A 15,219-nucleotide genomic window follows, 5' to 3' on the forward strand; every position below is an offset into this window, starting at 1 on the left:
AGTTTATTTTTTGAGTTCTTTTTTGTTTTCAGTCTGAGGGCAAACAGTCAAAACACAATGTTCACAATTCACTTGGTTGCTTCTTCCCTTTCACTGTAGGTATGTAATTCATGTGAAATATGGTGCCATTCATGTCCTCCATTTTTAAAAAAGTTTTTTCAAGTTGGCTTCACACCTAGTGCGGAGCCCAACATGGGGCTTGAACTCATGACCTTGAGATCAAGAGTCAGACATTTAAGCAACTGAGCCACCCAGGCACCCCTTATTTGCCTATTTTACTGTTGTGATATATTAACCTGATTCCTAAAGTCAGAACTTTACAAAAGGCCAAGGCGCCTGGCTGGTTCATTTGGTAGAGCATACAGCTCTTGAACTTGGGGCTGTGAGTTCGAGCCCCGCATTGGGTGTAGAGGTGGCTTAAAAATAAAATCTTAAAAAAATATATTTTAGGGGCCCCTGGGTGGCTCAGTCCGTTAAGCGTCCGACTTCGGCTCAGGTCATGATTTCATGGTTCATGGGTTCGAGCCCCGCATCGGGCTCTGTGCTGACTGCCAGCTCAGAGCCTGGAGCCTGCTTCAGATTCTGTGTCTCCCTCTCTCTCTCTGACCCTCCTCTGCTCTATCTCTCTCTCAGAAATAAATTAAAAAAAAAATATATATATATTTTAAAAACAAAATCTTAAGAAAAAAACAAACCCTGGGGCGCCTGGGTGGCTCAGTCAGTCAAGCGTCCAACCTCAGCTCAGGTCATGATCTCAAGGTTCGTTTCAAGCCCCACATCAGGCTCTGTGCTGACAGCTTGGAGCCTGTGGCCTGCTCCTGACTTGTGCTCTGTCCCTCTCTCTCAAAAATAAACATTAAAAAAAATTTAAAAGGCACTTAAAAAAAAATTTACAAAAGGCCCGTCAAATATCTTCCTCCCCTGTTCCTTTCCTTCCCCCCATCAGATAACCAATGTCTTTAGTCTCCTAAAGACACTAAAGGTTTCTCCTTTATGTGTTTCGTTTTGCATAAATGAGTAAGATAATTGTATATGTTCTTATTTCCTTTACACCTTTTTTTAAATAAAAATTTTTAACATTTATTCATTTTTGAGAGACAGAGAGAGAAAGAACATGAGCAGGGGAGGGGCAGAGAGAGAGGGAGACACAGCATCTGAAGCAGGCTCCAGACTCTGAGCTGTCAGCACAGAGCCCAACGCGGGGCTCAAACCCATGAACCACAAGATCATGACCTGAGCTGAAGTTAAATGCTTGACTGACTGAGCCACCCAGGCACCCCCACCTTCTTTTTTAAAGTTTATTTTTTGGGAGAGAGACAGCTGTGAATGGGGGAGGAACAGGGAGAGAGCGAGACACAGAGAGAGAGAGAGAATGCCAAGCAGGCTCTGCAGTGCCAGCATAGAGCCTGACATGGGGACTGAACTCATGAACTGTGAGATCATGACCTGAGCTCTGAAGTCAAGAGCCTGATGCTCAACCGACTGATCTATCCAAGAGCCCCTCCTCCTTCTTTCTTCCATAAAAATAATAGCATACTGTTGTTTTGCATGTTTCTTTTTTCAAATAATAGTATACCCTGGAAGCCATTCCCTATTAGTCCAGCGTTCTTTCTCTTTTATTACTGTTATCATCATTTACATCTAGATTATATTATACTACATACAATGTAGTAACCATTTCATAGTTGACCATTCTTCTATATATGAATATTCAGGCTGTCTCACTTTTGCAGTAACAAGGATGAAACAAATAATCTGTGCTCATGGATTTTCTTTTGTTGGAGGTGCATCTTCAGAGTACAGTCCTAAAAGTGGGATTGCTAAATGAAAAGAAATCTATTTTTTATGAGTCTGATGTTCCTCCATACGTGTTATACAAATTTGCGTTCCCATCAGCAATGTAGGAGGACCTGTTAGCCCAGAGTGTGTAGTCATACTTTTTGATTTTCTGCCAATCTAATTAGTGAGACACAGTATCTGTGTAGCTTTAATTTGCATTCCTCTAATCATGAATGAGGTCGAACTTTTTTCATGTTTCAAGATCTAATTTATTTATTCATGAATTATATCCTTTGTCCACTTTTCTATTGGATATTTGGTATTTTTTCCTTTTCAATCCTAAGAGTTCTATCATATATCAGGGATTAGCCCATGATCTGTGAGATGTTGCAAATATTTTCTTCCAGTTTGTCAACTTTTTTTGACTTTGTTTGTAGTGTTTCTCCCCTATGGAAAAGCTCTTTTGTTACAGTAATTTTTATAAATTCAAATGAACTTTTCTTATTTCATCTGGATCTTAAGTCATGGAAAGTTTCCCAGCACCCAGGTCAAAGAGGCATTCATCTGTGTGTTTTTGCAGTGCTCGTATGTTTTCAATTTTTACTTTTGGATCCCTTATCTGTTTAGTTAATCTTGTGTATGTTGAGGCATGGGTCTAATTTTATCTTTTTCGAAATGATTAACCAGTTGTACTGCACCATTAAAAAAAAAAAAAACTGGGGGCTTCCAATCTTCGTTCACAGGTCTGACTACTGCACTGACTTAATCACAGAAGTTTTATAGTTTGCTTTAATGTCTAGAAGAGCTAGTCTCCTCCTTGCAGTTTTCTCTCTCTCTTTTTAAAGTTACTCATTTTGAGAGAACGAGCATGCACATGAGCAGAGGAGGGGCAGAGAGAGGGAGAGAAAGAATCCCTAGCAGGCTCTGTGCTGTCAGTGTGGAGCCCAACGTGGGGGTCAATCTCACAAACTGTGAGATCATGACCCGAGCGAAAATCTAGAGTCAGGTGCTTAACGGACTGAGTCACCCAGGCACCCTGCAGTTTTCTCTTTTTAAAGAAATATTTTCCTGGGGACTCTTGCATGCGGTTATTCTAAAGAACATGTTAAATTGAAATTTTAATGACAAAATTTGGTACTCTCAGGTGTCAGAATGAAAATACCAGAAACAGAGTTTCCAAGGATGTAAACCATCTGCAAGTGGAGAGGTGTGGCTGGGTCTCATCCGTCGAGGCCATCTTGTTGCTTCTGACTTTATTTTGATGAACGTTTGTCACACACACACTGACAAATGACTTAAGATAGTTGCTTTGAGCGCCGCTTTTTCTCATTGTACAATTCCCTGTAGCAGTTTATCGCATCACTGATTGCTCTTGAAACTTTCAGTTTCCACTCATCGTTAGTGCTGTTACTTGTAAGGACCTGTAAGCCTGCCTCGAAATGTGAGAAGGCTGCTGAGAGTTTTCCTGTGGTTAGTTGACGCAGGGCAGGTGGGGCATCTTCACTCTCCTCTTCTCCTGCAGGCTCCTGTTCTAGCTGCAGCAGCTCCTCATTTGAAAGGTCTTCCTCATGGGACCTCAGCAACTGGTCCACATCGGCTTCTACAACCTCTTCGAAAGCCACATTCTTGGCAAGGGTCACAATGTTTTGTTTAAGCTGTGAAATGTTATCTGTTTGGGAAACACTCTGGAACTGAACACACTCGGGCCAAATCTTCTTCCACACACTGTTCATTGTTGCTGGTCTCAGCTGCTCCCAAGCTACTGCAATGTTGTCTACGGCATCCATGATGCTGTAGTTTCTCCAAAACTCCCTGATCATGGCTGTATCCTCTCCATCTGTCGCTTCTAGAATGTGCTCAAAAGTTCTTCTCACGTAATGAGCTTTGAAGGTGGAGGCTATGCCTTGACCCATTGGCTGGATCGAGTCAGCTGTACTGTCATGAAGATATTCCACTCTTACATTATCAGACAGATCACTCAAATCTACTGGGTGGCATGGGGCATTGTCTAGGATGAGCAATGCTTTGTTGGTGAGATTATTCTGGGCACAGTATTTCTCAACAGCAGGGCAAAAAAAGTATGTGAACCATTCCTGAAAGATGCTCCTGGTTGCCCAGGCCTTTTTGTTTGAGCGCCAAATTACAGGCAAATTGGGCTTGGAGTAGCCTTTCAGAGCCTTGGGGGTTTCCAGGTGGTACACCAGCAAGGGCTTCAACTTAAAGTCCCCAGCTGCATTGCCACCAAGAAGCAGCATCAAGCGATCTTTGGATGATTTAAAGCCTGGCTCAGCTTTCTCTTCCACAGAAATAAACATTCCTTCAGGCATTCTCTTCCAATAAAGCCCCGTCTCATCTACATTAAAAACTTGCTGAGGGGTATACTCACCTTCTTCAATGATGCTTCTCAGCACTTCTAGATATATGTCCTTGTTTCCAGGAGGCGTGCTGTTTATCTTGAAGTGGGGCAAACAGTGGCGCTCCTTGAATCTCACAAACCACCCTTTACTTGCACTAAACTTTTCTGTTTGAGAGCTTTCACCTCTTTCACGCTGTAAGTCATCAAACAAACTCTTTGCCTTCTCCTGAATAATTGTGACACTCAGGGGCACGTTTCGCTGGCTCTGGTCTTCAAGCCACACGTGCAGCAATCGCTCCATGGTCTCCATGACTGCGCTTCGATGTCGAGTCAACCGAGAGGCTCTCAGGGGAGTAGCTATTTGTGAATTCGCTTTGATTTTTTCTTTATTATCTCGGATCGTAGCCACTGTAGAAACAGCAAGGCCCAAGGCCTTTGCGATTTGGCTGAGCTTTTCACCCACTTCGAATCGTCTTAACACTTCCAATTTTATGTCGAGGGTGATTGCCTTTCGTTCCCTTTTGGCAGCTGGGACGGCTGGCGCATGTAGGGCCCTTTTCCCAGGCATTCCGGCCTCCAACATGTAATAAAATCACAGCAGTCTCAGGTGCAGGAAGGCCCGTGGCTGTTCTCTGCTCCCTTGCAAAACCCGGGAGAGAAAACGGGGCTGCCCGGAGGCGCAGGCAGGTGCTCCCGACTGGAAGGCAGGCAGCGTAGGCCTCTGGAGTCACTCGGAGGGTCCAATCCGCAGGCAGCACGTCTGCAGGAACATTAAAACCGGCGTGCGTTGCTGTGACCCAGAACACAGCAAAACTCCGCGCAAGTTAATTCTCCTGCGGGGCGCACACCGAGCCGGCGCCTCCGCTCCTGAGGGGCCGCGAAGCGGCAGCGGCCCGCGGCGGGCGGACGAGCGGGGACGGCGTCAGCTTTTGTGAGCCGCTTCCCACGGAGGACCCGGGAAATATGTGTCCTTGGAGATGCCCGACTTAAAATAGGTCTGGAGGCGCTGGGTACGCTCATAGCATCCAGCCCAAGCCGCTCGCTGGGATTTCCGCGCTCCCCTCTCCGACAGGACACGGCGGCGCTCGCGTTCAGACCCGTGAAACGCCGGCTGGTTAGGGCGGGCGGACGTCTGAGGAGGGGCCCCGAGCCGGCGCCCGGTCCTTACTGCGCGTGCGCGACGCCTCCGGCGCCGACGGGGGCGGGACGGGGGTGTGGCGCTGCTTTGACTTGTTTGCTGCGCTTCTGCGGCGCGAGGGCGGGGCGGGGGGGTGTCGCCCCGGCTAGTGGCGGCGGCCCGGCCCCTCGCCGTGCTGCGGAGATGCGGCGGCGGCCCAGGAGGCGGCAGGACGGTCAGGGCGGGCGTGACAGCCCTCGGAACAGCCCGGCAGGTGAGCGCGGAGGTTCTGCCCGCAGGCGGCGGGAGGCGGGGGCGGGGCTCCGCTCGACGCCGTGGTGACGCCATCCGGGTGCGCCGGCTGTCGCGGGGAGGGGTCCGGGGGAGCGGACTCGCGGCGCTTGGCTGCGGCGACCCCCGCATCCCCGGCGTGGGGCCCCGGGGCGCGAGCCCAGTCCCCGCGGCCGAGGCGGCCTTCCGAATTTCCCGCCGCCTCCCAGGCCCTGCGCCGCACGCTCCCGGCCCTGCTCCCGCGGTCCTTCTCCAAAGAGCCCCGCGTGGAGCGACTTGCGTTCGACGCCGACCCGCTGCAGGCCTACAGGGTCTTCTCGGGCACCGTCTGCGACTGCGAGCCCGTTTGCTCCTGCGCCTAGAGGTAACGTCTGACGGACCTCACAGACTTGCTCTCTGAAGCACATGTGATACTGCTCGTGAAAGAGTTTTGCCAGCCGTAGTGTCTCTCGTGTACTGAACGCTGTTCTCCTCTCATAACGGCGAATACTGCTTCAAGGCTTCCGTGCTAAGGGCTTTACACGAATTCTCTCATGTGAGTCTTGAACCCTTTCTGCGGGAAAGCGCTGCTATAACTCGAGGAGAGGAATGGTCAGGGTCCTCTCAGCTTGTGGTTCAGAGCCGCCTTGCTCCAGTGCCTTTACTTTTAAATACTTCTCTGTTGTATGCCTTCCCTCGGGCTAGACACTATGAAATAGGATTCTGTACGTTTTTAAATTTTTTTTTTTTTTCATTTTTGAGAGACCGAGAGAGTGCGACTGGGAGAGCGGCAGAGAGAGAAGGTGGCACAGAATCGGGAGCAGGTTCCAAGCTGTCAGCACAGAGCCCGTCGCGGGGTTGGAACCCGTGAACCTGCAGATCATGACCTGAGCCGAAGTGGGATGCTTAACCGACTGAGCCACCCAGGCGCCCCTTAGGATTCCATATATTAAGGTGGTTCTGTTTCTGTATTGATTGATACCTCCCAGGGTGCAGTGATCGCATTGGCTTAATTTTTCCTAATGCACAAATGTGCAGTTTCTGATTTTTGGTCCAAGAAAGGTATCTTGGTTTCCGGACAGGAGTGAAGGAAGAAGGATTCCGTGGATTTATCTTCTGTCTTGTCTTCAGGAATGAACTTTTCCCTCTCATCCCTATTCATTTTGGGATGTTTCTAGAAGTATTGATGAAAGCAGAGCCTTTCACCTGTGGCATTTCAGCATTGCAGAGGGACGTTCTGGCTATTAACATGTGTGGAAGTCAATAATTGACTGGGACAGCACACATGTCTCATGAGTCACTGAACTTTGATGGCCTCAGTGGTTTTAGTTAGGAAGGAAGTTGGATGATCTTTGAGGTTCCCCCGACCCCCAGACTGAGTCATTCATCTGTTGACAGTCAAGAAGCTGGTGATATCACGGTGAACAGGACAGGCAAGGGCTCTGTCCCGGTGGCTGCTCTCGTTTGATTTGTAGGTTGAGGGGGGCATGTAAGAGCTGGAGAGGCAGGCATCATCTTTAGAGTCAAAAGATGCACCCTGGCAGTTAACACCCATCAAAGGAAGCTTATGTTCTGGAGGCTTTCGTGCAGTTATTTTCTCATCTGGTGATCTTGCCACACCATCCCTGCCATGCAAGGAGGAGAACAAGACAGCAAACCAGTTGTGGCAGGTTAGGTGGTTGTATGAGGTATGCAGGAAAAGAAAGCCAAAGAAGGGAAGTAGAAGAAGAGAAGGGAATGGAGAGGGATAAATACCGTATTATTATAGGTGGGATAGTTGAATGCTGAAGGAAGTGAGCTGTTGAGCTGGAGTTGGCCAGCGGATTGAAGATCCGGCGCCTGGTGCGGCTGTGTCTGTGTCAGTCTGGGACACCAGGGTTACCTGATTGAGGATCTGACCAGAAAGAAAGGGCAGTGGCACTTAGCCTGCGGACGGGGCTTGCTGTGCCCAGCCTCATGTCTTGGCGTCGCGTCTGCTCATCTAAACAAACCCCGATAACAGACTATGTTTCCCAGAACTGCCTCTGACCTAATGTGGTTCCCTAACCCATATCAGGAGAAGATCAAGTCATGAATTGAAGTAAAGGAATTGGATGTTTTATCAAGTTTTGGAGGCTTGAAGCACAGTACTTAGCACCTCTAGGGCCCTAGGCCACCGGCTCTGCCCCCTTTGGGGGCGGAGCTGCAGAGACCCTGGGAGGCCTGGTTTCCCCTCCGTTTGCCCCCAGCTCCCAGTTGTCTTCAGGCTCTCACTCACCCTCTGCGGGAGGCACGGCAGCACCTCCTTTCTCAGGGCCGCTGGTGAGGATCGGAGGAGGTGCAGGTGCACCCCCTTCCGTGCCCCTTTGTCTAGATCGCACGTTACAGTAACAGCCCTCTGTGGTGTCTTCATGGCCTCATGGTTCCTTTCGCAGCAGACTCTGGTCCTCGTGTGTGGCGGGACTCGCTGCGGCCGGCGGTTTCATTCACGGTGTGGAGGTCCTGGTAGCCCCGTCACCCTGACCGGCTGCGTCTCCTTCCGGAGCTTTCCCGTTCGGGTTTCTCCCTGGTTTTCCTATTTGTCTTACAGCTTACCTTGCTTCTGAGTCCACTTCGGCATTTGATAAGGATGTAATAGTTTGGCTTATTAGCAAGTTAAAAATCACTGGGCAATGAATTTACCCCGGGGACCAGCCTGCCTCCCCACGAGGGACAGCCTGGTTGAAATAACATGGGTGTTGTCAGCTGTACACTTATTTTCATAAAATAAAACATTGAGGATGATCCAAATCTTTGCTTATGTTGGGATTTTTTTGGAATATAATCAATACTGGGTTCTTGACTGTGCTTAGATTTCGTTGTTTTAATATGGTGGCTTTCCTTGTGCTTGTTTTGTTCTCATGGCTTTTGACCTATAATAGTGAAAAATCTAAGTCGTCTTTGGTCTTGTCCTTAACTGATGTTAAATATCGTTAGCTCATGGTGAAAACTGGCATTTTGTTTTTTGGGGACTGAAGAAAAACACAGGATCTGGAAAAGTACTTGCTCTCTTAGGTCTGACAAAAATACTAACCCTTGGCTGATCAGAGATATCCTTTGGTTTTAAAATTTTGTGTGACTTAATCTTAGAATCAAGTTTGTTCTCGAGGCTCTAATAGTTTCAGTGACCAAAATTGTCTCTGGCAAGAAATGGCTAGGGAGTCGGTGGGAGTGGGGCTGGGGGCATTGACAGCACGAGCTGTGAAAATTATTTATGTGTTTCTGCAGTGAATTTAGTTCCTGTTTATCCTGTTGGAATTCTATTTTAATGGGACGTTTAAGCGGATAAACAAGGCTGCACTTTGGGGTCCCTTCCCACCTGTAATGCTACTATGAGAAAATGGCCCATCAAATGGCAGGAGGAGCTCATCTTCTCTCTCTTTCCAGTGCCTCCATGGATCTGCTTTCAGCAGCTGGCTCTTTGGGTGAGACTGACGTCATTTTCTCAGTGGCTTCTGTTCAAAACCACCCAAAGGTACCTATCTTTCTTCCATCATCATTGGCATAACATCACGAGAACCGAGTGAGTGGGGGGGCCAGGGGCCAGGGTGGGTGTTGGCTCAGGATGCCCTGTGCTTCCTCCCTTTTCTAGTTTCCATATTGAGCCTGACTTCAGTCTTCCCGTTTCGGGGTCCCTGCAGCCCGTCTTTATGGTTTTGATTGGACAGTGAAAGAGAAACTCTTTCAGAAGGAAGTTTCTAGGTGAATCTTTTGGGATGCATGAGAACAAACCTTTGTTTCTGCATATCTGAGTGACAGCCAGGCTGAGCCTCATGTTCGGGAAGCACAGCAGAGATGATGTGCGGACTCCAGGTAGCTTGGAGGGCGCCTGCCCCGCAGCAGCTGAGGCCCGTGCTCAGTGTCCCCTTGGAGGCCCTGTGTGTACGTGAGGCTTGTAGCTGCGTGTTGATTGCATCAAACAAGAAGTCAGGGCAGAAAACTGATTTTTCTCGTACTCCCTTTCCTCGTCTTACAGTGTGGTAGCTTACATGAGTGTGTCCTGTGCTTTTACTTTACTTTTATTTTTTTTTAAATATTTTTATTTATTTCTAGTGTAGAGAGAGAGAGAGAGAGACAGCATGAGCAGGGGAGGGTCAGAGAGAGAGGGAGTCACAGACTCTGAAACAGGCTCCAGGCTCTGAGCTGGCAGTCAGCACAGAGCCCGACGCGGGGCTCGAACCCACGAACCGCGAGATCATGACCTGAGCGAAAGTCGGACGCTTAACCGACTGAGCCACCCAGGTGCCCCAGAGTGTGTCCTGTGCTTTTAAAGTGCCAGAACCTTGTCGTTCTGTCCCTAAGGGTTTGAGAAATTCTTTAGAAGAAACAGAGACTTAGAAAAAGCAGCAACTCCAAGAAAAGGTACAAGGGTCAATTTGACATTTTAATGGACTGAGCCACCCACGCGTCCCTGACTTTGGTGTTTTAAAACTGTCAGCGGTTTACATTTTTAAGGCCTCCGCTACTTTCGGGGTTCATCTGCTCGGGAGGTGACGAGCAGGCGGGCCTGTGCATGTGTGGCATTGCCATTCTCTTTGCTTGTCGTGCCCATCGCTTCCAAGTTTCCGCCTTCCTCTTTCAGATCCGAAGCCTCACGGTTTGGTGATGTGGGTATTTATCAGCTGTGTTTCCCCTGTGGAATGTCTTCTGCTCAGTCCCCATAAGCAGGGAATAGGAAGAGACTCATAGAAGTGTGTTGGGAGTGTGTTTACGTGCCTTACTACAAACACAGCAGTTACCGTCTTCTGAGGTGTCCTCATTTATGCAAAGTTTTGCTTTGTCCTGTAATATGTTTGTCTGTTCCCGGGTCACCTAGGCCTTTGGGCTTCCACGGCTTTGGTTTGGGATTATCGGATTGGCGTGCCTGTGACGGGGCAGGACAGTGGCTTGTTTGCCCTCGGACTTTTTTTTGGCTTTTTGCTTAGGCCCTTCCGTTTCCTGTTGTTGACTGGCTGTGGAGAAACATGGCCATGGATGGATCACCGCCTCGGAAGCCTCTGTGAGGCCACCTTTCCCTACTCGGGAGTGCTTTTTTTCCTAACTTTTGGGTTAGTTTCCCATGTTCTTAGGTGGTCCGTGTCACCTCTGCAGCTCCATTTCTGGTCACAGATATGTGTGTGTGGGGGAGCGGGGGCGGGTTCTCCACCATCCACTTCTGGGACACCAGCTGGGTGTCCTATAGTTTAACCCAGTTCTGATACTGTGTGCCTGGAATTAGCGTCAGATTCCACAGGTTCAGGGCTCCATCCTGAAACGCTGCCTCGGCCTCCCACCCCCTGACTTCAGATGCCAGTTCTGCTTTCAGACTGTCACCCGTGCTTCCTACTGACTGGCCGTAAGTCAGGTGTCCATGCCCACCTTCTGCTAGAGCTGCTCACAAACTCAGGAAACCAGTGTGCTTGCTGCATTGCCGGTTATTGCAGAGGACATTAAAGGATATGAATGAACAGCCGGGTGAGGAACTATGAAGCGCAAGGTCTGGTAGGGTCCCCGGGATAGGAGCCTCCGTCCCCGTGGAGTTTAGCACAGAATGTGGGTTCATTCTTGTCCACCAACCTAAAAGCGCTCCATACTCTTTCCTTTTGGGTTTATATGGAGGCTTCCTTGCATCGGCATGTGATTGATTAAGTCATTGGTTTTTGGTGATTAGTTTGGCCTCCAGCTCCTCTCCCCTTCCTGGAGTCAGGGGTGGGACTGAAACTCCTAACCTTCTAATCACTTGGTTGCTTCTCTTGGCAACCAGCCTCCATCCTTAGGGGTTTTCCAAAAGTCAGTTCATTGACACAGACTCAAGTGTGGTTGAAAGAAGCTTGTTATGAACAGTGAAAGACACCTTTACCCCCTAGGAGATTCCAAAGGTTGTTGAAGCTCTGTACCCAGAGGACCAAATGTATCTACTTCTTATAAGTTGAAGATCATGCAGGTCAAACAAAGCTAAATGCCTGGCAGACACCATGATAACAGTTAATCATTTTTGTTTCCCCTCCTTGTCATTTTTGTGTGTGCAAAAGCACTTCTTGGAAATTTGCCTGGAAATTGTACTTGATGTAGTTACATGGGGAAGGGAGGGTTCTTCTTTGGGTGTGCCTAGCTCTCTAGGACCGCTCAAGCCTCCTGACCCTTAGATTGTACTTGGGGAACCCCAGGTGGACATGTCCTGCATCCAGCCTGTCTCCCCCAGTACATACTTTGCACCTGACAGAAGGGTGGGATGGGGACCCTCAGGTGCTTACGGGGCTGGATATGTGTGCTCTGAACTGCTTTGCACTTTACGTGTCTGTTGCAGGAAGAGGCTTGAGAGGGTGGATTCAGTCATCTAGTTTGTGGGTCACAGTGTTCTGAGGAGAAGGGGTATCGTGCCCGAAGTGCCATCTATTTAATTTTTTTTTAATTTTCATTTATTTTTGAGACAGACAGAGTACAAGCAGGGGAGTGGCAGAGAGAGAGGGAGACACAGAATCTGAAACAGACTCCAGGCTCTGAGCTGTCAGCACAGAGCCTGATGCGGGGCTTGAACCCACGAACCACGAAATCATGACCTGAGCTGAAGTCAGAGGCTTAATCAACTGAGCCACCCAGCTGGCCTCCAAAGTGCCAACTATTTAACAGCAATGCTTCCTGGATCATGCCTGGTATGTATGTTCCAGTCACTGGTGATTACCTGGAGATTTTAAGAAATTGTTTTAAGTTCCCATCTTGTCTGGAGATATCTGGGGTTGGTATGGTCTGGTAGTCTCTTCTACTCTGACCTGCGTCCTGCCCTGAGAAGGGCATGGCAGGCTTTTCTCCTGCCCTTCCGGACAAGACACTTAACGTTTCAGCTCTGCCCGGCCTCTTCCTGTCCTGCTCCCTGTGAACCTCCAGAAAGCACCAGTCTTAGGAAAATTGTATGTTAGAAGTCATTTTTGTGTTCTCTGAATCCTCTTTCTCTGGGAAGTTGTAATTATTGGTACCTGGTGTCAGGCTTTGTTTTCTCTTAGGAACTGGTGAGTCCAAGGGTGCTGGGGCTGGAGCAGGTGGAGGTGGGGGAGCACAGCAGGGTGACTTTGCCGGTGGAGCCGGCCTCGGCGGGCTTGTGTGCATGCGGGCACTAGACCCGGCACGGCCCTCACGTTCCCAGGGAGCCCGTTCCTGCCCTGCTCAGGCTTCGTGCAGTCGCTCCACTTGTTTTCAGAGATTCTAAGAGACCAGCGTAAAATTATGAAAGTATGGAGATTTCCATCTGAATTGTAAAAGACCCAGATAAGAGATAAGCCCCGGAAATGTCAGCTCTTTGGGGGTGTTCTGCCCTCCTGGGGGCGCGGTGAGCTACTGTGTTCACAGGTGCCGAGCAGCGGCCTTGGCTCTCAGACCCTGGCTCTGGCTTCACCACACACGGAGTGTGGTGGGGGGTGAGGCAGGAGCATTTGCACGATGTCTCACATAATATTTGTGAAAAGAAATTGCCGTCTCATGAAGGAACCACCCTCATCTAATCTTGTCCCACAAGGGAGAGCTCCTCTGGGACGACAGGGATGTATGCGCCGTCCTGCTGTTTTGGGGGCAGGTGTTGCCAGGGGGTTTTTCTCCTTCTGTTTTCGAGATCCTGGGGAGGAAATAGCCCAGAAGCAGATCATGCAGTATTACCTGGGGAGGGGTCTGGGAGGGACCTCGCAGTCCGTCCACCCAGGGAGGACCTGGTGCCTATGGTGGTGAGTCCCCCCCTGTGGCCTGTGAGCTCTGATCCTGAACATTCCCAGCCTCCGTGTACACAAGGCCAGTGTGACTTTTCCAGTAACGGCCTCACGGGCACTGTCATGCCCGCGTTCTTGCTGGGCGGAGGTCCCTGTAACCCCGTAACGTGGCCTAACTTCCTCATTCGCTAGCTTTTGCTTCTAAGACCTAATACTGTTTATTTATATGTAAATTCCAATCTTCAGTCTGATATAAAGCTTTTCTCCCAGTGTCCCTGCCCTGCTGGCTGACCCTGAGCAGGGTGGGCCAGTGCTGTCTACACCTGTCTACACCTGGCTTTGTGCTGTGCTGGCTGGGTCCTCCCTGGCTTGTCCTGCTGAGCGCTGAAGTCGGGTGGTGTGCTCCTCAGGCGCAAGTGTAAGCTTACACGGGAGCAGAGGACTCGCTGCCCTCGGCCCATCTCCCTGAGTAACACGCCGTTAAGATCAGGACTTGTTTCTGTGTGACGATGTTCGCGGAAAACCACGGTCTCCCCCCAGGGTCTCTGGCCGAGGCGTGTGTTGTCTGCCCGCACACCTGTCCCCAGAGAGGCCCTTGCTCCCTGCTGGGTGGGGGAATGGCAGCTGCCGCCCCGCTCTCCCAAGGATCTGCCTCCTGCAGGAGAGGAGGGGTGAGACAGCGGTCTTCCTGTGTCTGCATTCTGGCAGGTTCCAGAGTTCCCTCCAGGTCTGGCACGGCCGACAGTGACGTGACAGTGATATACTTGTTCTGAGGCGCAGCCTAGAGCACTGAAAGGAGAAGTGCTGTCTCCCCTCCCTGGCTCTCGTCACTCAGCGCAGTACTCAGCCTCCCCCCACCGCCCCCCTGCCCCGTGGTGCACAGCGGAGGCGGGGGGACCTGATCCTCTGCACTCAGGAACTTTCCTGTTGGCTGGAAAAGTCCAGCATGTGAGCACTGCACCGTCTCCCAGCTCCTCCTCCTCAGCTGTTGTGTGATCGCCTGATGGCGTCTTAGGGTGTCACGGGAAGTAAGTAAACTGAAGCGCAGCCCTCCCTGATGCATTTGGGAATAAAAAACCCGTAATATCCCGAAACTTATATAGCAAACTTTGTTGTAAAGTAGCTTTGTTATTTCTTCTAACTAAAATTAGGAGAAAATTTTCTTCTAATTTTTAAAATGAAGAGAACATACCTTTGCAAAAAAATATTTGGGAGCTAAATAAGAGGCTACAGAAGGAAGTCCCCACCCTGCGCTGGGCCAGGTTACATAGGTGCGCGCTGGCTCACACCCCGCACCTTGGGCGTCACCTTGTTGAGCTGTGTACCCAGCTGATAGCGTGCTGCGTTGGAGAAAGCAGGACTGGTCAGCCGGGCAGCGACCCAGAAAATAAGAGACTGAGGCATGGTGGGGACTGCAGGGACGCCCCAATGTGAGAGTCGTCCGGGTGTCTGTGGATGCTGGTGCAGAAGAGAAGCTGGGATGTTTAGCTGCTCTGGGGACCACCTTTAACGGGTATTAGGCTTGTGGGGCGGGCAGAAGATGCCACAGTTGGGGACACAGCCTCATCACCCAGCCCTGACTCTGTTTCCTTTCCAGAAGTAGCAGTGTGACAGTGACTTGAGATGGTGGTGAGAGCAGACGAACGCCAGACTGAAACAGGCGCAGCCCTGAGCCGCGTCTTTGAAGGGCTTCCCAGAGGGCATGTGCGCTTGCGAGTGGCTGGGGAGAGAGGCAACAATAGTTTGTGGGCCTTTGGCACTAGGTTTTCACTCTCCCTGGCAGTTTTCTCAGGGTGCGTGCCGCGGGGGGACAGAATGTTCCTGAAGCAGCTCTGTATCCTAGGACTGCACTGTAGTCAGTGTAAGAGTGTTGTCCGCACACCTTCTGGATTTCCAAGGCAGTTGGAGTCTTAGTGCCTGGACATACCACATTTTAATCGCTGTTCCTGAATTGCTTTCTGTTTATTAAGATGGAAGTAGGTGCATACCCCAGGCTAAAAGCGCTC

The 15,219-nt window shown here is 50.0% G+C and overlaps 1 protein-coding gene and 1 long non-coding RNA gene across 2 annotated transcripts; one reads left to right on the plus strand and one right to left on the minus strand.

The window, feature by feature from the left end:
• Positions 1-3,074: 3,074 nt before the first annotated feature.
• Positions 3,075-4,913, minus strand: CENPBD1 (CENPB DNA-binding domain containing 1). Its single transcript, XM_039225898.1, has one exon. The coding sequence runs from the start codon at positions 4,716-4,718 to the stop codon at positions 3,075-3,077; it is 1,644 nt and encodes a 547-aa protein (XP_039081829.1). The 5' UTR covers positions 4,719-4,913.
• Positions 4,914-6,435: 1,522 nt separating this feature from the next.
• On the plus strand, positions 6,436-11,991 carry LOC120228533. The gene is made up of 3 exons (XR_005527522.1): positions 6,436-6,476; positions 8,928-9,015; positions 11,954-11,991. It is a non-coding gene; the product is annotated as an uncharacterized LOC120228533 (long non-coding RNA).
• Positions 11,992-15,219: the final 3,228 nt, after the last annotated feature.

This window comes from Hyaena hyaena, unplaced genomic scaffold (genome assembly GCF_003009895.1).
Source record: "Hyaena hyaena isolate Hyena2069 unplaced genomic scaffold, ASM300989v1 scaffold_1, whole genome shotgun sequence".
In the NCBI taxonomy this organism is placed as follows: Eukaryota; Metazoa; Chordata; class Mammalia; order Carnivora; family Hyaenidae; genus Hyaena; species Hyaena hyaena.

Coding starts and splice junctions, on each gene's coding strand:
- CENPBD1 (XM_039225898.1), bottom strand. CDS start 4,718: ATGTTGGAGGCCGGAATGCCTGGGAAAAGGGCCCTACATGCGCCAGCC.